This window comes from Corvus moneduloides, chromosome 9 (genome assembly GCF_009650955.1).
Source record: "Corvus moneduloides isolate bCorMon1 chromosome 9, bCorMon1.pri, whole genome shotgun sequence".
Classification (NCBI taxonomy): domain Eukaryota; kingdom Metazoa; phylum Chordata; class Aves; order Passeriformes; family Corvidae; genus Corvus; species Corvus moneduloides.
In genome coordinates, this window is record NC_045484.1 from 5,499,416 (window position 1) to 5,522,279 (window position 22,864).

The 22,864-nt window shown below is 48.2% G+C and overlaps 1 protein-coding gene across 14 annotated transcripts in view; it reads right to left on the minus strand.

Moving 5' to 3' along the window:
• The window catches only part of RGS8 (regulator of G protein signaling 8), a 36,846-nt gene extending 15,069 nt beyond the window's left edge, over window positions 1-21,777 (minus strand). Inside the window, exons 1-5 of one of the 14 annotated variants that reach the window (XM_032117893.1) lie at window positions 19,376-21,777; window positions 12,887-14,511; window positions 6,249-6,307; window positions 2,280-2,381; window positions 1,333-1,397 (exon numbers count right to left, since the gene is read on the minus strand). In XM_032117893.1, the coding sequence (XP_031973784.1) occupies window positions 1,333-1,397; window positions 2,280-2,381; window positions 6,249-6,307; window positions 12,887-12,967 (307 nt within the window). In that variant the 5' untranslated portion in view covers window positions 12,968-14,511; window positions 19,376-21,777. Of the gene's footprint in view, window positions 1-1,332; window positions 1,398-2,279; window positions 2,382-4,221; window positions 4,760-5,790; window positions 6,000-6,248; window positions 6,338-6,544; window positions 6,924-7,037; window positions 7,733-12,886; window positions 14,512-15,968; window positions 17,332-19,375 lie in introns of those variants that run through there. The other 13 variants (XM_032117900.1, XM_032117899.1, XM_032117898.1 and 10 more) reach the window with 13 other exon arrangements.
• Between the last annotated feature and the right edge of the window lie 1,087 nt (window positions 21,778-22,864).

A 22,864-nucleotide genomic window follows, 5' to 3' on the forward strand; every position in this document is an offset into this window, starting at 1 on the left:
ACTGAATATTTTTCATTAGAAACTGAATATTTTTCATCAGTGCCAGAGAGTTATCAGAATTACTTTCCATTCTAAGAGATGGGAAAAAATCCTGATAATTCATTTATCACTCCAAAAGGCAAATTTATTAATAAAACCAGACACCCTTTTGGAGGTTGCTGGACAAAATAATTCTACCTATGAACTAAGGCTTGATTCAGCATTTTTGCAGTAGTCAGCTGAAGAGGGAAATATATAACATCAGGACATAGGTGGGTAAATTCACTGGGGTTTGTAATCCAAGCACTTTTTCTACAGTCTGTATCTAATAAAGAAAACTTCTACTTTTACACCGGTGAAGAAGAAATGGGTTTCAGTTCAGGATGGTAACAGGGATGTGAATATCCTTGCCCTCCCCTCTTCCCATCCCACAGGCACCCTATAATCTCCTTGCATTTTCCCCTTCTTGTTCTGAATTTCCACAAAAGAATTGTTCCTTTTCAGTCATACCTAGCTACACCATATATTTTTTCCCCTATTGGCTGCAAGAGCAATGATCTCAACTAGAGACTGCTGCTAAAATTACATACTGCTTTTCCTGCCTTGGTCAGCCAGCCTGTTTAAAGTTGTCACTTAATTCCCTGCCAAAACTGTTGTCATCTCAGTAGAAACCTAGCAAAATCACCCTTCACTTAATAATATAATTCTACACTTATATTTTAAAATGTAAGGAAAACCTGGGTCTCTAAGCAAGCCAGACAGCTCCTTATTGCCAAAAAACAGTTCACCACCTACGTTGACTTTTCCCCAACCTTGACTTTCTAGGGTTTAATTCTCCAATAGAAGCCCATGAATGAACCCGTACTGGGAAATTTGCTGTCTTGTTTATAATTTCTCAGTGTGAAAATGCTGGTGAAGCAGAGCAATATTTGCTGAACAGAACTCATAGGATTAATCTGTTGAGCAGAGCAGGGGGTGCTGCTTATAGGTTGGCATAAGGTCTCTGGATGTGAAATATTCAGGTTTGCTGAGATAACCACAAATCAGGCTCTGCTCAGGGGGACCGCAGGTGATTTCTCTGCGACAGGGCAAGTCATTCAAGGGTACTAAGCTGGAAGAGGCAGCACCTTGGGCTTATGGCTTTAGCAGTTGTGGTCAGGAGCAAAGCCATGAAGGGAACACACAAAACCCTTTTATCCAGAGGGCAATTAGTGCCTATAAAGGATGGTGACTGCTGGGGAGTGAGCAGCTCTGGAGGACCATGCCCCTGCTATGCAACACACATTCTGCCCTAACTACAACAGGGGTTAAGGGCAGAGGAGGAAATAAAAGAAGAATTTGATCTCTACTCACACTTATGGGACAAAAGGACATCAAAAGAGTCTGCCCATCTTGTTGCTTCTTCTGTTGACAGTCCTCTGTAAGGAAAAGATGGGGCAAGTTATGGGCAACCCATGGCTGCTCATCCTCTCTGGAGCTGTTTGATGAGGATGCCGAGGAAGGCTGGAATTCTTCTCGCCTGATTTTGGAGGTCTAGAGTGTAGAACTGAGCCAAGTGACCTTGGGCTCCCTCTAGAATCAGTGAGGAGATACCAAGGCACCTGCAGGGATTCTGCTCATCTCATATCCCCAGGCAGGCAGGTAAAATAGGCCAGGTGAATCATACCCAAAAAGGGACCAATTTTTCCTCATTGACTCTAAGCAGAGGCCCAGGGAAGAAGCTCAGATGCAGACATTTACATTGTAAAAGCCAAAAGTCAGGCGAAATGAAACTCAGCCCTGCAGAAGTGTTTATTTCTCTCGCTTGCCTTTCAGGGGATCTTAGCTCAGGTGTAAGCAGGGCCTTGTGGTCAGATGAGTCCCATCCCACGTCTCAAATCAGGATTCTGGAGGGTCTGAAACATCTCCCTCAAGCATAGTGCAAACCCTCACCTGAATTTTGGCAGTGTTAAATATAAGGCTGAGCTGAAGATGACCTGAAATTGCTGGTCACCTCTTACACCAAGCCAACTGCTCAGGGTTCGATTTGTGATGACAGAGGTGTACATTATGTCTCCAAATAGGTGCAGACATATCCCACACACACAGCAGTAGGGACTGTGAGCATGTCCTGTCTCATGGCAGAGCTCATGTCAAAGATCCAGGTATTTCCTGAGGCTGTTCCTGATGGATCAGTGCTGGTTTGTTTTCCTTGTGGAAGTAGTCACAGCTTATACAAAGTACAACAAAAGCAAGACAATACTGGAGAAGCGGGTGGGTGGGTAGGGGAAGGACAGGAGTGATGCTGCAGCTATACTCACTTCAAAGCCCGGTTGGGCTTGTCCGGAAGAATAGCTGTGAAATCATTATATGAGTCTGATTTGTGAGACAGGCAGCCCAGGCGAGTCCTCATCCCTCTGTTCCTGTGGTCGAGGTGGGGAAGCAGGGGTGTTAGCAGGGGAAAACCAAAGAAGAGGATGATTATAAGTCTAGCCAGCTTGGCAAAAGAAAAAGAACAAACCCCAAAAAACCTCAGTGGCTCTGTGCTAGATCTGTGTCCTTTGTTCCCTCATGTGTGAGAGGGACCCTGAGACATCTCCAGGCAGATGCTAAGGGTGAACACAGCACCAGAACAGCTAAAGGCTCACCCACACCAGGCGTTCAGCTGCCTTGGTTGGCAAAATGGCTTTGAAAGGCTACGCTTTGGGATGGTTTCTTGGAAAGTCCTGCTCTGCTCAGATGTGGGAGGAGAGCAATGGGCAGCAGTACAAGAAATCAGTTGCCACGTTCCAGCAGCACCAGAAACAGCACAAATACCAGAGTTGGAGGGCAGGAGAGGGCAGGAGAGGGCTGGAGGAAGGAGAGGGGTAGTAAAGCACCTGCGAGGTGAGCCTGTGCTGCAGAACCGTGAGTTCCCAGCCAGGATCAATCCCAAGCATCTTCTTTAGACTCAGGATTACATAAGCAGGATCAAACTGCCTGTTTCCTGACATGCTTACCCAAGCAGACAATGGCTTTATTGCTTTTTTCCTCTAAATTTCAGCCCAGTCCCAGAGCCTTCAATCCTCCACCAGCCCCTGGCGTCCTTGCCCAGCCCCTTCCCAGGACAGCAGCCACAGCATCCTTCATTACATAACCCAGGATGGGCAGGGACACAGAGGGACAGGGAAATGGAATACACGCACGCATTACACAGGACTGGCATCACCTTTTCCCCAAAAACATGTAGGGCCTGCCTAATGGGTTTGCATGGGCTCTGAGATCTGTCTCTCCAGCCCAAGCCTCTCTGAAATTCTCTGGATATCAAACTAGGCCATTCTCTCCTCCGGACCACTGGAAGAGCATTTAGTGACCCTGTCTCCACTTCTCAGCTGCTGGACCTACTTTGGAGCAGCTGAAAGCCCTTCTCCAAGCCCTGCTGCCAAATAGATGCTGAATACTTTCTGTGACTGCAGAAGTACAGCATTTTTTCCCTTCCATCTCTAATTCTTGCAGAACACTTCAGCACCAGTGCCTGAGCCAATCTGTAGTGAGCCTGTTTCCCCCTTCTCCTCCCACCCTTCGGAGAGCTTCTATTATTGCACATTTTAATGTAATCTTAAAGCAAATTAAATGTTAATTAAATGCACTGAGTGTCTCCCTGGTGCAACACAGGCAGCTTGCAGCGTTTAACAAGCACAAAAACCAGAAGCTCTTCAGTCATGGGAATTGTTGCACAGCCTCCAACTGCAGGCCCATGGCCATGGGCCCGGGATGCTACGCTCCACAAACTCCAGATGAGAGCACAGGGAATGCCACATTCCCCGCTGGACTTGCTGTGTTTGAGTGGACACTGAGCCCACCACAGGATCCTTCTGGTACCTCTCCTGATGCCTCCTATATGCCACCTTTCTGTTCCCTGCTCTGTTTGCTCACAAATTTCCCAGCAAGAGGTGTGACAGGCATTACTGCAGTACTGCTCAGATCCCCCTCTGATGCCTGAGATCAAGGGACTGCAGCAGGGAATTAGAGCAGGTGGGGGGTAGAGCTGCTGTGCCATGGGCAGGGAGTTGGTTCCTCATGGAACACCCTTCTCTCAGTGAGGACTTCCAAGACAGGATATAGAAGAGAGAGAGAGGGAAAGGAATTGGGTCTGCAGGAGGTGGAGAGGCAAGGGAAGGACAGGAGGGAAGAGGGGACACTGCAGTGAGCTGAAGGGCTTGCTGGACAAGGCAGACAACAGAATGGGCAGGGGTGAGAGATGCACTGTGTCTTTCCAGTTACCTCCGTGGGATAAGTAACGCAGCCATTCAGGCATCCAGTTATGGTTTACCCTTTAACTGGCTGGCTTGGACTGCAGTCAGGGCTGCTTGCAGGAGGCAGGAGTGCGGGAAGAAGGGATTTACTGTTTCATGTCCTGGCACTTAAAAATATACCAAAGAATCCTCTTTGCCAAAGCCAAGAAGGGCCAGTTGTCCTCAACCCATTTGATCCTTGCCTCCTACCATGGAAAGTCAATTGTTCAATGGAAGATGTTGAGAGGTGAGGGATGGTCACAGAGGAGAGACAGCATTTCCTTCTAAGACCAGGACTGCAGGTAAAGTCCAGCTTCAGGTCTAAAGTGGTTTGAGTTTGTTGTCCCAGCTCACCAGGGAGCAGCAGCAGTTGGCATTATCCCACTCATCCTTCAACATCTGCGAAGGTCTCTCCTCAACGGGCAGAGCTCTGGGCTGACCTTGCTAAGAAGACCAAACTACCTCTTGTGCCTGTCCCTCCAGGTCATGGCTGATGTTACTGGCCAGGCATCATGGAAAAGCTGGCACTGCAAACAGAATAACAGGAGGACTTCATGCATCTGCAAGTGCTGCTCCTTTCACCACCACAGGCTCAAGCACTCACACAAAAATAACTCAAAGCAAGCAACTCCTTGTTGGGGTGGTGGGAGCCTGCGGGGAGCCACCAAGGAGATGCACAGCCTGCAAAGGAGAGGGAAGGAGAGAGGGAGATTGGAGACGGCGGGGTCCTTGTGAGCCTTGGCACACTGAAGAGCAACTGGTTGACAACTCTCACATCAACAGAGAGCAAAGGTGAGATCCACCAGGCAGGAGACCCAGGGGACAAAGAACAGGACTCTATGATGAGCAAAGGCAAAGGTTTCTGATTTGCCAGGACAGAGCCAAGCTCCAGGTACCCTCCATGTCATGTCCTCCTGCCCACTGGGAACAACCAAGGATAAGACTAAGGAGCTAATGAGAACTGAGAGGGTGTGCAAGGAGTCAGGATCCTGCTCTGCTGGGGCCTGGGGAGACCCTGGAGCTTGGGCTGCCCAATGCAACATACCTCTTAAAACCTGATTACATTAAAAATGCACAAAGCCTCTTCCCCACTAAATTAATGAAACCAGGATTGCGTTGCACTGCCAGTGAGTGCATTTCCTTAATCCTCACCCTGACCAGCTGCTTAACTGCGCTCTAACTGAAATCAATCCTTGTAATTCCTTAAGCCCCTTTAAATTTCCTCATTAACAGCCTCACCCGCATGTGGAGCCACAGCATATGACTTCCTAGAGTCCAGCAGCTCCTGCTCCTCTTTCCCACTGCTGCTCCAAGGTGACAGCTGGAAGTGGAGCTGGGTGCTCTCTCCCTTGCAGCCTCCTCCAGCAGCCTGAATTTTGGGGTACTGTTATGAAAGAGCCTTCTGCTCACCCCCACTCCCACCCACTCAGCCCTTACAGTAACCACCTGCACTGCTGAGCAGCACCCAACTTCACTAAAATCCCAAAGTCCATCCAACTTCACAGGTGCTGGGACCTGTGTTTCCCGTGAAGGCAATCCCACTGCTTGGCTGACATACCCACGGATGTTTCCTCTGTTTGCAAATAAAGCCAGTCAGTTATGACTTTGAAATGTAAGCTGTGGCGTCTGGTAAAGGCGTTGCAATAAAGGTCCTGTTGAAGGGATTTTCCTCCTGCTCCATCCTTCATCCTACCTCCCCCTTCTATAAAGGGAACCCGGTCAAGGAGAATTGCCAGCCTCATCATGGATGTGTTTTGGGGGTTTCTCCTTGAGAGACAGAAAGGGAGGGGTGTGATTAGGACGTTCAGGTTATCAAGCCACCTGAGCAAAGATAAAGAAGCCATCCCAGTACAAGAAAATAAACAGCACGAAGGTCAAACAAACAAACAAACAAAACAGCAAACCATTAGATCTCTCAGGGGGTTCAGGAGATTAAGACCATCTATTCACATGCAGAGAAAGCCAGGGAAAAAAAGAACACAGAGGCACTGCAGACACTGCGAAAAAGATACTCACTGCCTTTGACCCGTCCTCTCTGCCGGGGGGTCTGTGCCGACAGCGTGGTCAGAGAAGCTCTGGGGAGAGAGCAGAGCGGTCTTCTTCAGAGACAGCCCCCTGCTCGGTGTGACAGTCACATCTCGACACCCCTCCCTTCCCTACCTTTCCCCGGGCAGCAGCAGCGGCAGCAGCAGCAGCAGCAGCAGCGCAGCTCAGAGCCGCTCTCGCATCAGCCCCAGCCCGGCTGCGCAGCCGGCTCCCAGCGCCCAGCGCCGGCTCTGCTCCGGAGCCCAGCGCATCCCCGCCTCACCCACCTGGCAGCAGAAGCCCAGCTTCTCGCCCCGAGGGGACGGGGGACCGCCGCGCACGGGCGGAGGATGCCAAAGGCTGCCGGGGAGCATCTGGGGGCGGGGAGGGGGGATGCCTGCGAAAGCGCTCGCTTTTGTCACCCTCGCTGCGTTGGAATAAAGCACCCGCCCGCCTCGCTGTGAACGGCTGCTCGGAGCTTTAGGGAAGGTTGCTGCCCTCAGATGGCTTATCTCCAGGAGTTGTCACAGACAGAAGGGATGGAAGAGTTTCATTAAAGAGCCCAGGTGTCAGCAGGGCCAAGGAAGATTTTGGCACAAGGCAAAGAAGAACCTTATTGCTGGGCATGGGATGACAGGATCAAAAATCCACCCAGTGACGTGGCAGACCCCCTGAACCCACCTTCCCTTCTCTCACCTGGTGTGTACATCCCTGGAAGCTCCCTCAGTGCCCTCCCTCCTATGTATGGGCTCCAATCCCCCTTTTTTCTCCTGCACCCACCTTCATCCTCCAGAGAATATGTATGGCATGTCCAGGGCACCCCGGTGGCTCTAACAACAACCTAACCCATGTCACCAACAGCCCCCCAGCTCTGGGCTCAGCACAGCCACCAGTGGCAACACCTGGTGTTGCACAGGCGCTGATGGGGGTCACTGAGAGCTCACTGAGAGCTCAAGCTGTGGGATCTCCATTGCTTTTTTGATCCTGACAAAGCTGATTGACTTAAAAAAAAATAATAATAAAAAAAGTCCTCTCCAGTTTAACAAGTCATTGCCTTTTCCTTGGAAACTTGTAGTCACCTTCCTCTCTGCTAAAACACTGCTGGCTTTGGCAAGCATGCCTTGAGATAGCACATTATCACCAGGCGCCATTCCTGGGGAGAGGCAGAGTCCTGCAAAACCTCCTACAAAACCACAGGGTTTAGCAGCACTGCAGCAAAGATCCCAGCTCTCCTTCAGCTTGGATCCCCTCCTTGACAGCTCAGCATGGCATGGAAATGTTTGCCTTGTTCTTATCCCTCTCATGGCAAAGCCCAGGTCATCCTGACTGGGATTAATCACATCTCCAGTTATCAGAAAACAAGCACTGAAAAAATGCTGCGGCCAGCAAAACCTCCTCTAAACCACAGTCAAAGGTTGAGGCTCATCCTCTGCCTCTGCTACCACAGGCTGGTTTGTGCAAGTTAAGTAACAGTCAGCTGCAGCCCTTGTCCCAAAACCCAAGCCAAATTTAACTTCTAATATGTCATTTTTGGTTTAGTATGTTATTTCCATGCTCCTGGGTTCCCTCTGGGCACTGCAGGGGGTCACAAGTGACAAGGTTTTCATAACAGTCCCAGGACATCCCTCAGCTCTCATTCACAACACATACACTGTGGGCTGGAGGAGGTCACTAAAATGTTCAATCCAAAAAGCTCTGGATGATTCTGCTCCATTATTCAGATACTCTGAGACTTTGCTGCAGTCCCAAACAGATCAAACTCTGGTCCACTACACTGAATGGGACAAATCACTGGATCACGGGAGTGGCTTCCACTTCTCCCTCTGGTTTTACACCAGTTTTAGATATTGCCATCTCATAGCCATCAACAGTATGAGACCCCCAATTCCTATTTCTCCAGTACCTCATTAGACCCTTTTTCTGAGCTCAGTGAGATCCTGAATAACACACAAATTACTCGGAATGCCAACAATTTTTCTTTCTAGTTTCCTAGGGCAGGTGTGAGTTAATAGAGAACAAGAATAAGCGAACTGTTCTGACAAAGGCACTATGGGAAATGTAATTAAATTGCAGATAAAGAGAACTACGGGGTTTTTACAGGGTAATATTTTAGAAAGCTTCTGTGCAGTAGGTTTATAGCAAATTCCTTCTAAAATAGCCCTCCTGCTTCTGACCGCTCTGTAGTTTCTATTTAAATGCTTTTAATAAAATAACTCATTTTGATATTAGGCTTGAATCCCATACAAAAATTTAAATCTCTCCAAAAATTGCTCCAAAACAATTTCCTCCTGACCTGGTAGCAGCAAACGCACAAGCAGTGAACACGTCCAGTGTTGGGAGTGTTGGCTGTCACTGTGGAGGACAGAAGGGAATTTGCCAGCCTGTTCCCTACATGTTAACCTCCCTCTCCAGGGTCCTTTTCACCCTCCCCATTATTTTCAATCCCTCCCTGCCTAATCCAGTTGTTTTGACCATTGATCATTACTCAGATGGTTTTTATCCAAAAACCCCATCCAGACCAAATAGCTCCACCAGCTTCAGTTGACCCCAGTTTCTACCAAATGAGAGGTAATTGTGTGGCCTGAAGACACCTCAGCTGTCCTGACACATCCAGCAGGACCAGGAAGGCAGCTCTGGCTGGTGGTGATGTGGCTTTTGCCTCTCCACATGCAGGGATGTTCTTCCAGGGGCTGGCAGCCAAGCACCCTTCTCTGTTTGGAGCAGGAAGATCAGATCATGCATACACTGACTGGCTCATTTGCTTGGCTGTAGGTTTGCCTTAAATTAACCCCTTTACCTTGACATTTAAGTAGACTTCTCCCTGTCCTCTCACCCTTGTTCTGTATCCTTGGGGGTTTGCTGCCCCTCTGGGGTACCATTATTTTATGTTTGATGACCTGCTGCTATTGCTTCCACTTCTCATTTCCAACTTCATGGTCTTGTCATATTTACAGTGATCCCTGCCACACTTTGAACTTCATTGGGTTGTGCTTGCTTTTACTTCATGATTTTTCTTGGGTCCATGGCAGCATCTCTCCTTGTTGGTACTGTGCTCCAAGGGACTCATTCAAGGGGTGAGCTTTCACAACCTGCTGGTCCAAGAGGATTTTCCCTCCTGCCAAGAAAAGCACTTCTTCACTCTGCTGTGATGCTGGGCAGCTACATCCCCACAGGTGAAATCATTCCCTGATGTGTTTTCATGAGATCCTGCTGCCTCTGAGATCCCTCCAGAGGATGCTCTGTGGCACCAGTGGAAGGTGCCCCTGCCCATGGCAGGAGGTTGGAACTTGATGAACTTTAAGGTTCCTTCCAATCCAAACCATTCTGGGATTTTGTGTAGGCTCTGTCACTGCAAAATGCCAATTACAGGAGGCTGGCTGCCTCCCACAGTAGTCCTGGCTCTGGGAATCCAGGTGAGCGGCAAAGCCTGCCTTAAGCTCAGCCACAAACCTGCAGCCACACTGCTGCAACCCAGGGGGGGTTGGGGCTTTTGCTGGACTACTGAAAGGAATAAAGCATCATTTGATCTCCTTCATAGTCATTCAAAATTTATCCATAATCCAGAATGGTACCTATATGGGCCCCACCCCACAGGAATTCAGATTAGCAATTAATCAATCAGTCTCCAGAGTCTGCTGCTCTCCACTACCATTTGCAATTAAACCTGGAAGGAAATTACTTGTAACTTTCATCCAGCTGTTCACTGTGCCAGGCTGCCCTGCTGTCTTGTCTGAAAACACACTTCGTCCAGCACAAGGTGACTGCCTTGGAAGGAAGGAATTATAGCTGGTGTAGATCACTTGCTAAACTACAAAACAAACCACATACTTATATTAATTGCAAACTGAAGCCCTTTCTAAAAAGAGATCTCCAGTAGCACCAGGAAATATCCACAGATGCACCTCAGAATGTTTTTAAGGAGTTAATTTATCTATTCATCTTAAACCTCAAATCATTCTCCACCTCAGGCCTGGCAGGGAGGAAATCCTTAAAGGTGAAACAGGGGAGCCAGAGTTTCAGGGACAGGTGAGGAGACCATGGAGCTGGATGGGGAGTTGATCGGGGAAGCCACGGCACGTGCTCTACAAGGCAAGGCAAGGCAATTAAATTGCAGATAAAGAGAATTATGGGGTTTTTACAGGGTAATATTTTCGAAAGCTTCTGTGCAGTAGGCTTATAGCAAATTCCTTCTGAATCAAACTGCCCTTGAAAATGAAAGAATATGTTCAAAAATAAAATGTAAAAATAAAAATAAAAAACAGTTACGTAAAGTGAGATCCACAGTTGTGGCTGTGGCTTAGCTCGAAAGCATGGCAGCTATTTAAATTCTCCTGTGTCAATGATAAAACTGTCTCCTGGCCATGTTTGTGGCTCCTGGGCACAGCGATTGCTGCAGCAGAACAGATGCTTCTGCTGCAAGACGGCTCCTGGCCTGTGCTCCCTGCTCCCTCCCAAATTCCTCCGGGTAGGTAGGACACAAAAACAACAGCAAAGCAGGGCAGGAAGCTCCAGGATGAGAAGGGCAGGCAGGAATCAAAGGGAAGAATTTTCCCTTTAAAGCACTTTATTACAGTTTCATAATTGTTCTCTGAGGAAATGAACTGCCATGCCCAGGAGCAGCTCCATGGAAAGGAACGTGCTATGGCTCTGCCTGTGCATTGTGGAGGATGCTGTGAGCATGGAGCAGGGAGGCAGAAAGGATTGGAGTTGACACAGAGCTGCTCTGTGCAGCCTTGGAGTCTTCCCAGCTTTCAGCATCGCTGCTGCTGTCAATATGGCAGTGGCTGGAATGCAGCTCTGTGCATGGCTGGGAAGCTGGGACAGATCCACCCCGACAGACAGAGCTCCACAATGATCCCTTGCCATGGATTCTCCGTCCCTCGCAGGGTTTGATTGAGATCTGATGCTCGGCACAGGTCAGCGAGCAAGGCTTGCTGACAGATAGGGTTAATTTTCTGCTGGGACATCATCTGAGGTGCTTGCAAGAAGCCTGCATTTTGTGAGCTGAATACTGCAAACTAGCTGTTTACTGAGTGTTAAAAATCAGACCCGAGACCTCGGGGTTGCAGTCCCAAATTAATTTATGATGGACAAGGTCTACACTGCTCTGCTCTTATCGATGTTATTCCAAAGACTGGGGCTTGCAGGGCATCAAGATCCCACAGCAAAGATTTCCTGGGGCCGTTAACTGCTCTCTGTGCCACGGGGAGGTCACTCCCACCACAGCAAAGCACCTGAGCACGTGCTTAACTTTAAACACACGAGCGGCTGAATGGGTATTTGTAGGATGAAATACAAACAGGGTTAGCCACAAGGGTGAGCTGGGATTTCTCTTTCGTCTCTGAAGGCTTCTGCTGCAGCCTTAACTAAAATATAAATTAGGTGAGTGAGATGAGCTCGTCCTCTTTCTCCAGCAGACGGTGGTTCTCTCACAAAAATGTCTGCTGCATCCAGCACTAATTTCTCCTCGGGAGAGTGGCTGCCATCAGTGCCCGTGTCCTGCCAGACTGGAGAGAGATGCTCCCTGAGCTCTGCCAAAGCCTGAGCCAGCCCAGCCCTAAGGCCTGGGCAATGTCCCCAGAGCCGTATGGAAGGGGGGCAGGGCAAGAGGCCAGGCTTGTCCCAGCGCTGCTCTCGGGGCTGCAGGGACAAGAGAAGGGCAACATAGCAGGACAGAGGAAGCTCTGCCCATTTATTATGCAACCTGTGGGCTCCCCAGATGGAGGAATGCAACGGCATTCCACTTCGATAGGGCACAGCAGCCAGGATCAGCCACGGGGAGAAGATGCCAACACAACAGGCCCCTCGTATTTGTCAGCTGTGCCAAAAAAACGGTTTATTTGCTCCACCCATGGGAGAGCAAAGAGCTGACCCTCACCACTGTGGGAGTCTCCATGAGTTACAGCAGCCCCACCATCACAGCAGCAGGAAAATGAGCCCCCCCAGTTCAGCTGGTTCTTCCCCCAGAGTGCACATGCCCATGCCATCTGCAAGTTTTTGCTCCAGCCTTGGATCAGTGCAGCTCTCTCTTGCCTCCAACATGGTCTCTTTTCGCTCCAATTAGTTTTATTTTTAACCAGGTCAGCCCCAGTGCTCAGCCCAGGCATTAGTCACAATGTCACATATACCGAAATATTCAAAGCAAACACAATCCACCATTTAAAAACCACAATAATAGCAAAGCAGGGGGGGAAGATGCCAAGATGGTTAAGATCTCAGAGGTGCAGGCACAAGCACAGGCTGATGTTTTCTCCCAGCATCAAAGGCCTAGTGCTAATCCCATTGCAACTGAGATCATCCCAGAACCATTCCGGCTCCTCCCCAGTCAGGGCTGGGCTGAGACTAAGAAACGCTGTTCTTTCCCTGCCTGCTAATTAAAAACAAGCCGTGTCTGTGTCCCTTTGACCATCCATAAGATGCCACGGGAGGATTAATGCACGGGGAGAAGCCCGGCAGTGGCATAAATAGGGATGACATCCGAGCAGCACCCTTCCCCTCCCACTTTGCCTGAAGAGCCCTCCTTCCCCGCAGGAAACTGGGGCAGGAACAACTCAAAATCCCTCCTCCCCCAGGGCAAGGGAAGTACCACCGGGCCTTTCATCACCTTCCAAGCCCCTCCTGGCTCTTACCTGTGCTGAAGCTATGTGGCCTTTGGTGCTTGATGGACACTGCTGGTTGGGGCTCTGAGAAACTGCGGAGTCCCAGTGCATCGGGGAGGGCAACGGACCCGGCCCAGCCACGGTTATCTCCGCAGGAGCAGCAGCACTGTGCCACTTTCCCCGGCTCCCCAGCCCTGCGTCTCATGAAAAGAACAAGAGCTGGTGGAAGGAGGGGGGTTAGGAAAGAGAGGGAAGGGGGAGAAGGGAGAGCGGGAGCTCTCGCAGATGCACACACAGAGCATACAGAGGCTTGTATAGGATGGCACTGCCTGACTTGCTCTCATTATTGCTGCAGGCTGGCTGCTGCCCATGGAGAACTCGCCAGCATCTGCTGCTGACCATGGGCATGGGGGAAAGGGACAGGAAAGAGATTAGGGTCTTACACACCATCGGAGCAAGGAAAGCGACTGCCTGGGCATAGGGGACTCTGTGGTCTTTGTTTGCTTTTACCTGGGAGCGGAAGAGCTGTGCTAGAGGGCAGGAAGAGATTGCAGTGATGGAGAGTTCAGCTTTTCATGGATGACTCATTTCTTCCTTTGAACTTCACAATATCCCCAAGCCCAGTGCTCCCCCGGGACTCCAAGGGATGGCACTGGACTGGCCTGACCCAGGGCTCTGAGAGAGGTGTTACATGGAGATGGACAGAAAGTGGGTTGCACATCCCCAAAGCACCAGCACTGCGAAAAGCTCAGCCTCCCCCTCATCCCCATTATCTGGGTCGTGCTGATACAGATCCAAAGGGCTGGAAGGGCTGTTTGAGGGGGTTGAAAGACACTCCAGCCATGACAACTCCCATTTGCATCCTGTCAGGAAGCTGCTGGCAGAGCTGCCTGCAGTCCCTGACACTGCTGCTCTGCTGCAATGACAGACCCAAAACGGTGGGATCCAGAGATCCAGCCAGAATCATTCCCAAAGGGGCACCAATTCCTCACTCCACAGGTTTTATTTTTCTAAAGCATCACAGGCTAGAAGCATGTGCCCCTCTGGAAGAAAGTGAGAGCTTTGTACTTCATGCCTTTTTCAGCTTTTTGAAAGCTCCCAAACCTCTTCCTCTCCTTTTCTCCAGTGCTTTGCCACTCAGAGGGTCTGGGTCTTGCCTGGGGGAGTTCAGTTCAGTCAGAAGGATTAAAATGAAAGTCAAGTCAGATGCCTGAAGTATTATACCCTCCCCAAAACCCCCAGTCATCCGTTTTACTCCAAGGTTTCCCACTGGTGTTTGCAGACACATGGATCTCTAGCCACAGGACTGCTGTTAATAGAAATCAATGGGTGATATACATGGAATTACAAGCACAGAATTTCCAAGTCAATATCCTCCCCAGCAGTTAACCTGGCAGCACACCAGGCCCATCCCCATCTCTGAGTGGCTGTGTTCAGTGTTCAGTACCACACCTTCAAGACTCACCTGGGAACACATGCATTCCTACAGCAGAGGACAGGATCAGTCCTACTGAGCCAAAATCTAGTACCCTGATTACTTGCCTGCTCCACTGGCCTCAGGATGGATGTTACCCAGGCCCAGGAAACCTCCCCCTCACTGGTCACTCTGCCAGGAGCTGTCAGAACATATTTCAAGTCTCAGCATTCCATCAGCCCTGCAATAGAAAAGGTCTTGCTGTGGATCGATAGCTGTGGATGGCTCCTCTGCCTGGAGCAGCACATACAAGACCCAAGGGATGATCACTTCAGGGTCTATAACCAGGTATCCCATCCTTATTCCCACCACAAGAGGAGCGAGAAGCTGAGGTTTGATGCTATATCAAGATCATGATTGTTTCTCCATCCCAGAGAGATCCCAGTGGTGCTGGGGAGCTGGATCCCTTTAGGATGTTAAAATCCGGAGCAATACCACTGCAGAGGGGGGTGTGGGCGTCTCTCTTGCAGGTCTCTGCATCTGTATTACTTAAATCCCTAACAAAGCTGCCAGGAGTCTGAGGATGCACAGCTTTCCTAGACCCCAGGGATTTCCAAGTGACATCCGTTCTCTGTAGGGCTGTTTTTAATGGGGATAAACTGCAGTGCCATCTCCCAGTATACTGAGGGGGGGGGGTGGGCAAGAACCATCTTTGGGGAAAATAATCCCCACATCTGTCTTGTGGGGAATGAGGAGCTGTCTGCTCCGTGCCCCAAGGCATGCAGCCAAACTTCCAGTCTGCAGGAGGACAGACCCTCTGGCAGCCTCGTAGGCTAGGGTCTGATTCTCTCACAGGGACGAAAAAAGGGCAAGACCCCTCAGATGATTTGCAATGTGCTGTCCAGGACTTGCAAGGGGACACTGTCAGTGCCACTGTCTGTCATCACTGTGAAGGTGCCCCCAGCTTTATAGGGGCAGGGACAGCTTCTCCCTGGGTGACCCGGGATTTCCAGCTGCATGTGAAAAAGCAGGTTTGTTTTGTATGCATGCAAAAGCCTAAACTTAGCAAGCAAGATGTTAATTTGTGAGGGGAAAATAGGCCATATTTATGTAACTGTGAAAAGCTGCAGCAAAGGCTACAGATCCAATGGGAGAGGAGCATCTGCTCCCAGCTCAGGGCTTTGTGAGAGCTCCAGCAATTGCATATTCATTGCCCCACACCCCAAAGAACCAGCTTTTAGGCTTTCCAGACTAAGAATAGAGGTCTTGTGTTTGCTGCTCCATGGCCCGAGTTTTGTCCCAGATTAGAGGCACCAGGGTGTGGAGCTGCAAATGGCAGCATCTCTGCCTGCCTGTGAGCGGGGCAGGGCTCTGGGCCCAGCAGGGATGGAGAGCATGGAATAAAGGGTGAATTCATTCCCAGCCACACAGGATGGCATTAGTGCTGGCCCTCTGCTCACAGAGATGTCCCCTGTGGTGGATGGGGCACCTGCAAAACACGACTCCCTTGTGCACAAACAAAACTCAAGCATTTTTCCAAGCAGGGCAGCTGGGGCAGTGCCACGACTGAAATTAGCAGCTCGTCCTGGCTGTGAAGCCTGACGGCTTGGATCCACCTCAGGAAGTCCGGCCCCTGCAGGGGCAGACAGGTCCCCCTGTGACAGCTGGGCTGTGATATTTCTTTCCCCTTCCACTCACATTCTCTGCCCTACTTAAACCAGGTTGTGAATCCAGCAATCCCCAGACTTGGAATGGAAACCCCAGAGCCAGTCACTCCAGGGTTTTTCAGACAACCCCGCACTTAAGAGGTCTTTCAGATCCAGAAATCATCATGTGGCAGTGCTGGCGGGAAACAGCACGACACCGCTCCTTCTTTGGCTTTGAATTTGTCACCCTGGGACTCTGGGAAAGCGCTTTAATGGGCTTGCAAATAGCAGCAAAGGCAAAGTCATTCCTGTGGGGAAACAAAGAGAAAAAGGACTGAATTGTGGATGGGTCTGTGGCCTCTGGCTCCACTATTCCCTGAGACTGGGGCCATATTCCTGGACATTTATCCTAAAGCAGCAAGGGATGAGACTTCCAGAAAGCCTCGTAACCCAGGGTTTTGAGTGCCTGTAGTAGAGCCCAAGACAAGGGCAGCACTGATCACAGGCACTGGCTGCAGAGAGCAGGATGACTCCTGTCCACCTGAAGTCCAGCCTGGAAAGTGAGGGAGGCTACCATATCACAGACTGAAGGCTACCACTGATAAGAGGTGTTGTTATCAAATAAATGGGGACAGAAATTGGTTTTTTGAAACACGCAAGGAAATGTTCTGCAAAACATTAATCCCCTGAGAGAAAGCTCAGTCTCTGGAGAAGGTCTTTCTTGCTAAAACATCACATAAAAGAGAAGTCTCTTGGGAAATGACTCCTGAGATAACCTCTCTCCTAAAATAAATGCCCCTGGGAGCAACAGTCTTGGCAAAACATTTTTTTGGGGAAAAAAAAAGTGTTCTAAAACCTGCTATTGATTCTGTATTTACCCTTGCTGCAGCAGCAGCACACAGAGCTCAGAGGTGAGCCATCATCTTCCAGTGCTCCTTCCTAATCAGAACGGAAAGGATACAACAGCGATCCTGCTGCTCCCTCATTTCCTCCTGGATCACTCAAACCAACCCGCTGTGAGCAGCAACTCTGCAAAACGTGTTCTGGAGTCGTATTCCAGCTTTGTGGAGCACAACAACGGGGACCATCCCACCTGCTGCTGTTTGTTTAGCCCTTGCATTGCTAAACTAACATCTGGGAACGCTGCTGAGCCTCTGTTCAAAGACCAGTGCACTTGGAGAAAGGACACGTGTGTCTTTCCCCCCGTGGAAGTCAGTGTGACACGAGCACAATTTGGCAAAGAACGAGAGGCCAAGAAGCAAGTGATGCCTGTTCACTGCCCAGACTGCTGTAATTAACTGCTCTCATGACACTGGCCACCATCCAGACACTTGGCCAAACACAGTGCAGACACTTTGGCCTGAGAATTGGCTCCCATGCCTGGAAAACCACATGCCAGCTCTGACTAAGCACCTGCAGTTTAATTTATCTTTCACATTTCCATCAGTGCAGCCCAGCAAAACCCAGAGCCACGCTGGGAGCCAGCAGAAAGTCCCTTATAAATAGCCATGAGTTGGGAAGGTCTGAAAACTCTCCAGGAAATACTCACGGAGGCAGAAGACAGCAACTGAGCACTGTTAATGATCTGCTGCAGGGAGCATTGGAGACCAACCCTTCTTGCTCCTGGCAATGCTACAAAGCCAGAAAAGATTCTTTGGATATCTTAAGGAGAGGAAGGCAGAAGCATTCTAAAGCCTAGTCTAGTATCTTGTTAAAACCTACCTGTCTGCTGTGGTTTAAAGCCATAGATCTGTATTTATTGCCCAAATTCTGCATATCTTGCAGTCCCCTTACACATGACCAAATATGTCCAAACAAGGTGACCCACAGAGAGAGGGTTGTATTCCAGGATGTTACATCACCTGCCTTTGCATAGACACTGTTTTCCTGGCAGCAGCCAAATGAGATATTCCTGAGACCCCACAGCTGCATGGACAAGAGGAGTTGATCCAGACCCATTCTGAGCTCAGACTGACTGCAAAGACAGTGTGGATGCAATTCCCAGGAGTCCTGTGGACTTCAGGCAGCACCCACAGTATGCAACAAGTTACCGTGTAAATAGCACCTCCCTAAAAATCCAGTATTGGGAACACGGCCATCCTCTGGGACTGTAAAAACTAAGAGAAATATGCAATGAGATCAAGAAAAAGAGTAATAATGGACTTCCACAGCTACCTGAGTATGAGCATCTCTCCATCTTGGAAAACATGGACACCTGCTAAAGAAGCTGGAGTGGTCACAGACTGTCACAGCACACTGGCATACCAGGTCACCTCTGTGTGGGGCAGGATAGCACCACACACAGCACTCAAAAGAGAACCCCATTTATTCACTCCACTGCTCTCTCACATCAGTCTCTGTCTTCCCTGCTGGCAGGCTGGCAGGCAGGCAGGCAGGAGGAAGCAGCTTTTCTGCATCAGACAGACCCATTTAGGACCTGGCTTATGAGGCAGCAGGCGAACAGCTCTGCTCTTGGCTGGCCCAGCACAGACCAGAATTATGGCAGCACACAGGGTCTCCTCAGGAACACTGCTTCAAACCCCCAAATTGGGTATTGTGGGTGATAGCAGCAGGAGGAGCCAGCAGTGTGTGTTTTGCTGTCTGAATGACGGTTTACACCCCAGCGTGATATTTGCCTTTGCACAATAGGCCGAGTTTGTTGACTCATGTTCAGCTTGTGACCCAGCGTCAGCAGCAGCAGCTTCTGCTGGCACAACAGCTGGCATCTGCTGCTGACTGCAGGGCTGCTTCCTCCAAATACAGCATCTCACACTAATTGTATGCTTTTCCCAGGTTTTCCATGACCATTTCTCAATTTATCAAGGTCTGAAACCTTTCCCACTACATATTCTCAAATTTGCACTAGCTTGATCACAAATATAGGAAACATTTTCTATTCACCATCCCAGATTGAATTAAATGTTCCTGGGACCTGAAAATAACCATTTAATTTACCTTATAGCAGCCTTCCAGTACCTAAAAGGGGTTACAAGAAGGTTGGAGAGAGACTTTTCACACCAGCATGTGGTGACAGGACAATGGAGAAGGGCTTAAAGCTGAAGGAAGATAAATTTAGATCAGATATTAAGAAGAAATTCTTCCCAGTGAGGGTGGTGATGCCGTGGCACAGGCTGCCCCATCCGTGGAAGCATTCAATGCCAGGCTGGATGGGGCCCTAAGGAACCCGGTCTGGTGGAAGGTATCCTTGCCTGTGGCAGAGGGATTGGAATAAGATGATCTTTAAGGTGCCTTCCAGCCCAAACCATTCCATGATTCTATGATCATCCAACCATTTTGCACTCAGTTTCATCCTGAGTCTGGCATAGTATGACTGTGCCCAAAAAAGCTGGTATTTGTCACATAGTGTCTCTCCCCTAGTAATAAAAACTTTTTATCTTGTCAGAGAATGACATTACTCTGGTTTGAGTGACACTTCCCCAAACAACCACATGGTTTTACCTGTCCAGTACCTTCCAGATCTGTGCTTTTTTTTCAGGATTTTTTTCCTCCTGCAAATGAAAATTAAACTGATCTGTAATTACCCAGGTCACCTTTCTTCCTTCTACAGACAGGTACTGAACGAGTTTTACAGCAGTCAGGTTCTTCACCTATCCACCCAAATTTATCAGAAATCACCACAAACTATTCTGAAATCACTTCACAGCTCTTTATTAAAATTCCTGCCACCCAGCCAGCTTGAGACCACCTGATTTCCCAAGAGCCCTCTTGAATGTAATTTTTTCCCTTCTATTCTAAGGAGAGACCTCACTATTTGTCATTATCACCAGCAATGCTACTCAGCACTTCTTTCTCTTGAACTTTCTAACAATGACAACTATGAAAAATAAACATTTTGGCCTTCTTGACATTTTTGATACGTCTTTCTGTCCCCATGATTATCCCACATGGACATTAACAGTGTGAGGAGAACCAAGGGAAATGCTGACCTCATTTGTTGTGATTACCAGGACCACTGAAAGGAAGGGTTGTCACAGTCAGAACACGTATTTCTTACGTTAATGGATCATGATGAAGCAAAATGCATTTTTCCTGCAGGTTTAGAGAATAAACTAAGCCCAGGGTTAAAAAGGGAGAAGTGTTGATATTCACTAAGTAGTGGCACCTTAGGTCAGTGTCACCAAAAGCTCGTTCCCAACAGTCCAACACTCCATCTGTCATGAAATGTTATAAGGCAGATTTGTAACTCCAGCTCCAGGGAGGGAGAAAAACCCCAAAACAAACCTCCAGCAATTTAAAAGCAAAGCCAAGTGAAATGCAAGAGCTGCCAAAGAGGTCATAGAAGTATTTAGCTCAATTAGAAACATACCACTGTTTTTACAGCATCAGGTTGAAGTCCTGACTGTTGAGAGCAAGGTGAGTGAAGCAATTCACCCTCCTTAGCACCGTCTTAGTAAATCATTTTATGATGGACACAGCCTCCAGCAGACTTCTCATCTCAAATTTCCCCTATCCTCCTGGTATACTTAATAAATAAATGAGCACTATACATCGACTTCCATGATAAATGACATTTTCTGATTATAAATTCGTTAAAATGTCTACAATTTTCTGTAACTGCATATTATATGATGCCTATTCTTCACTAGAGGATGCATAGTACCACTGAAATGATATATCTACACACAATGTGTACCTCCAGCTTTTAGTTCCCACTACTGTGAAAGGCTAAGGAATAAAGCAACAACCTATTTCATGATTTCAAAAGGAACAGTAACCCCCAGGAAGGCACACAAAAATCTTCTGTGTCACTGGCTATTTAAAGAACAGCTTCAGTATTTCCTACTGTTGCATAATAGATTCTGATTATTTTGACACTTTTCAGTATTTTTAAATCTCTTTAAGCAGGAGCCATGGGGAAGAAGCATGAATTAGCTGCACATTATTTTATTTCTGTCAGCTAATTTCTATATCCTCCAAGCCTCAGTTACTTACTCCTGTTCCTCACCAGAGCTGCAGCAGCTGTTTAGGAGGCCATGCAGTGTTCTGGGTCCAAAATCTAGTCCTAGTTGAAATAATGAAGGGCTGCTCACCGGGCACCCCTCAGACACTTTGATCAGCATTGCCAAGGAAACAGCGAGGAGCAGAAAAAAGGGATGGAAATGACCTTGATGTGAAGAAAAAATGTCTGCAGGCTCACAACTTCAACAGAAGGTTTTTCAGGTAGCATTAACAAAATTATAAACTCGCAGAAATTGCCTTTCAGAAAGCATCCTTCCAGCTCAACATTGTCCTGACTACAAAGTACCTATCTGCACATTAATTCAGTCAGCACAGTTATTTAACTGGCGAGTCTACATTTAATATGTGTTTATATTCATTAATATTTATCTCATCTTCCACAAATGAAATTAGTAACAGCATGCCAGAGATTTTCTCCACCTGGCTCCTGCAAATGCATTAAACCCAGCTATCTCCAGAGGCAACTGTGGGCAGAGCTTGGCCCTGTGTGTTTCTGGGGCAGCTGTGCTAAAATTATGCTCCTCCCATTAAAAGAATCCTTTTTTTGCTGGGTCTGGCTTTAGTTATACAGTATTAACAGTGAAAATAGGAGCTGAGAATTCATGGCTTCATACGCTTTCAGTTTAAATTCTATTTAGAGAATTCTTGGGATTTTTACAAGACATCTTTAACATCCAAATCAAGCTCTCACCTTCCATAATTGCTTTTTTAACCTTTTACTATGAATTTGACAGGGTACCTTTTATTTAAATTCCGGCATTCTTTGCTTGGAAAGAAGCATGGGAGGTTAGAGATGAGTGAGCTTCCTCTGTGAGCTTTAAAGTACTCAGAGAAGCACGGAATGGTTTGGGTTGGGAGGGACCTTAAAGAACATCTCATTCCACCCCCCTGCTTTGGGCAGGACACCTTCCACTATTTCCAGGTTGCTCAAAGCCCTGTCCAACCTAGCTTTGAACACTTCCAAAGATGGGGCATTCACAGCTTCTCTGGGCACCCTGTGCCAGGGCCTCACCAGCCTCACAGGGAAGAAGGTACTGGAAAGCCACCATGAGGTCTGTTCCCTAGGCTCCCCAGGGAGCTGGGACACTCCCCCTGGGACAATACCCTGTGGCACCTTGAGCTACTCAGCCGGTCATCCACCCACATCTCCTCATGGTTCTCTGGTAGGTTTGTACAGAGTTACAAAAAAAGGGCAATTCCACAGTTACCAGGGGCTGTATCACCCTTGATAAAACTCCCAGCTCTGGGCAGTGTTTGGCTCTGGACACTGTTGTTTTGCCACTCATAGTTGAAGTGATGCTGTGTGAAAGGATGGGAGTCACTCAGTCCCTCTCCTCAGAGCCCCAGTGCTGTAATTGCTGTCAAATTAGTTCTGTTCATGCTGCAGAAAAAATATATTGAAGGCTTTTCTTTCCCAGAACTGCCCTGGATGTCTTTTTCCTTTACATACAAATAAAAATAATGACAAGGAAAATTGAATAGATGACAAACAAGGAGCCTGCATTTCAAGGGACACCATCAAGAAGCTGAGGGCTTCAACTACAATTCCCTTCAAATTGCTCAAGTAAACAAGTAAAATTCTCAGGACTGAGAGTGTTTTAAATCTATCACTCTCCAAGTAGAGGGTAATATTAAAAAATCCAAGAGTACACTGTGATTGCTGTTCCAGAGAAAACTTCCACCAAACAGGGCCCTTGTACCAACTGTTCTCAGAAATGTTTTTATACTGTTCACTTTGCTACTTGGGCAAGTAGAAAGTGTTGTTAAAATCTGCTTCTTGCTTTTTCAGGCACATTGGGATCTTTTTGAGCGGTTAATATTTTTAAAAATATAAAAATATGTAATTTAGTACTAGTTTTTGCACCAAAAAAGTACCTAGTCACTGAAACTGAAGGTTGGTAAATACTAACAGCAAGATGTGGGGAAAAAAAGGCACCAAAAGAACCAACAAGAGCATTCAGCTTTGGC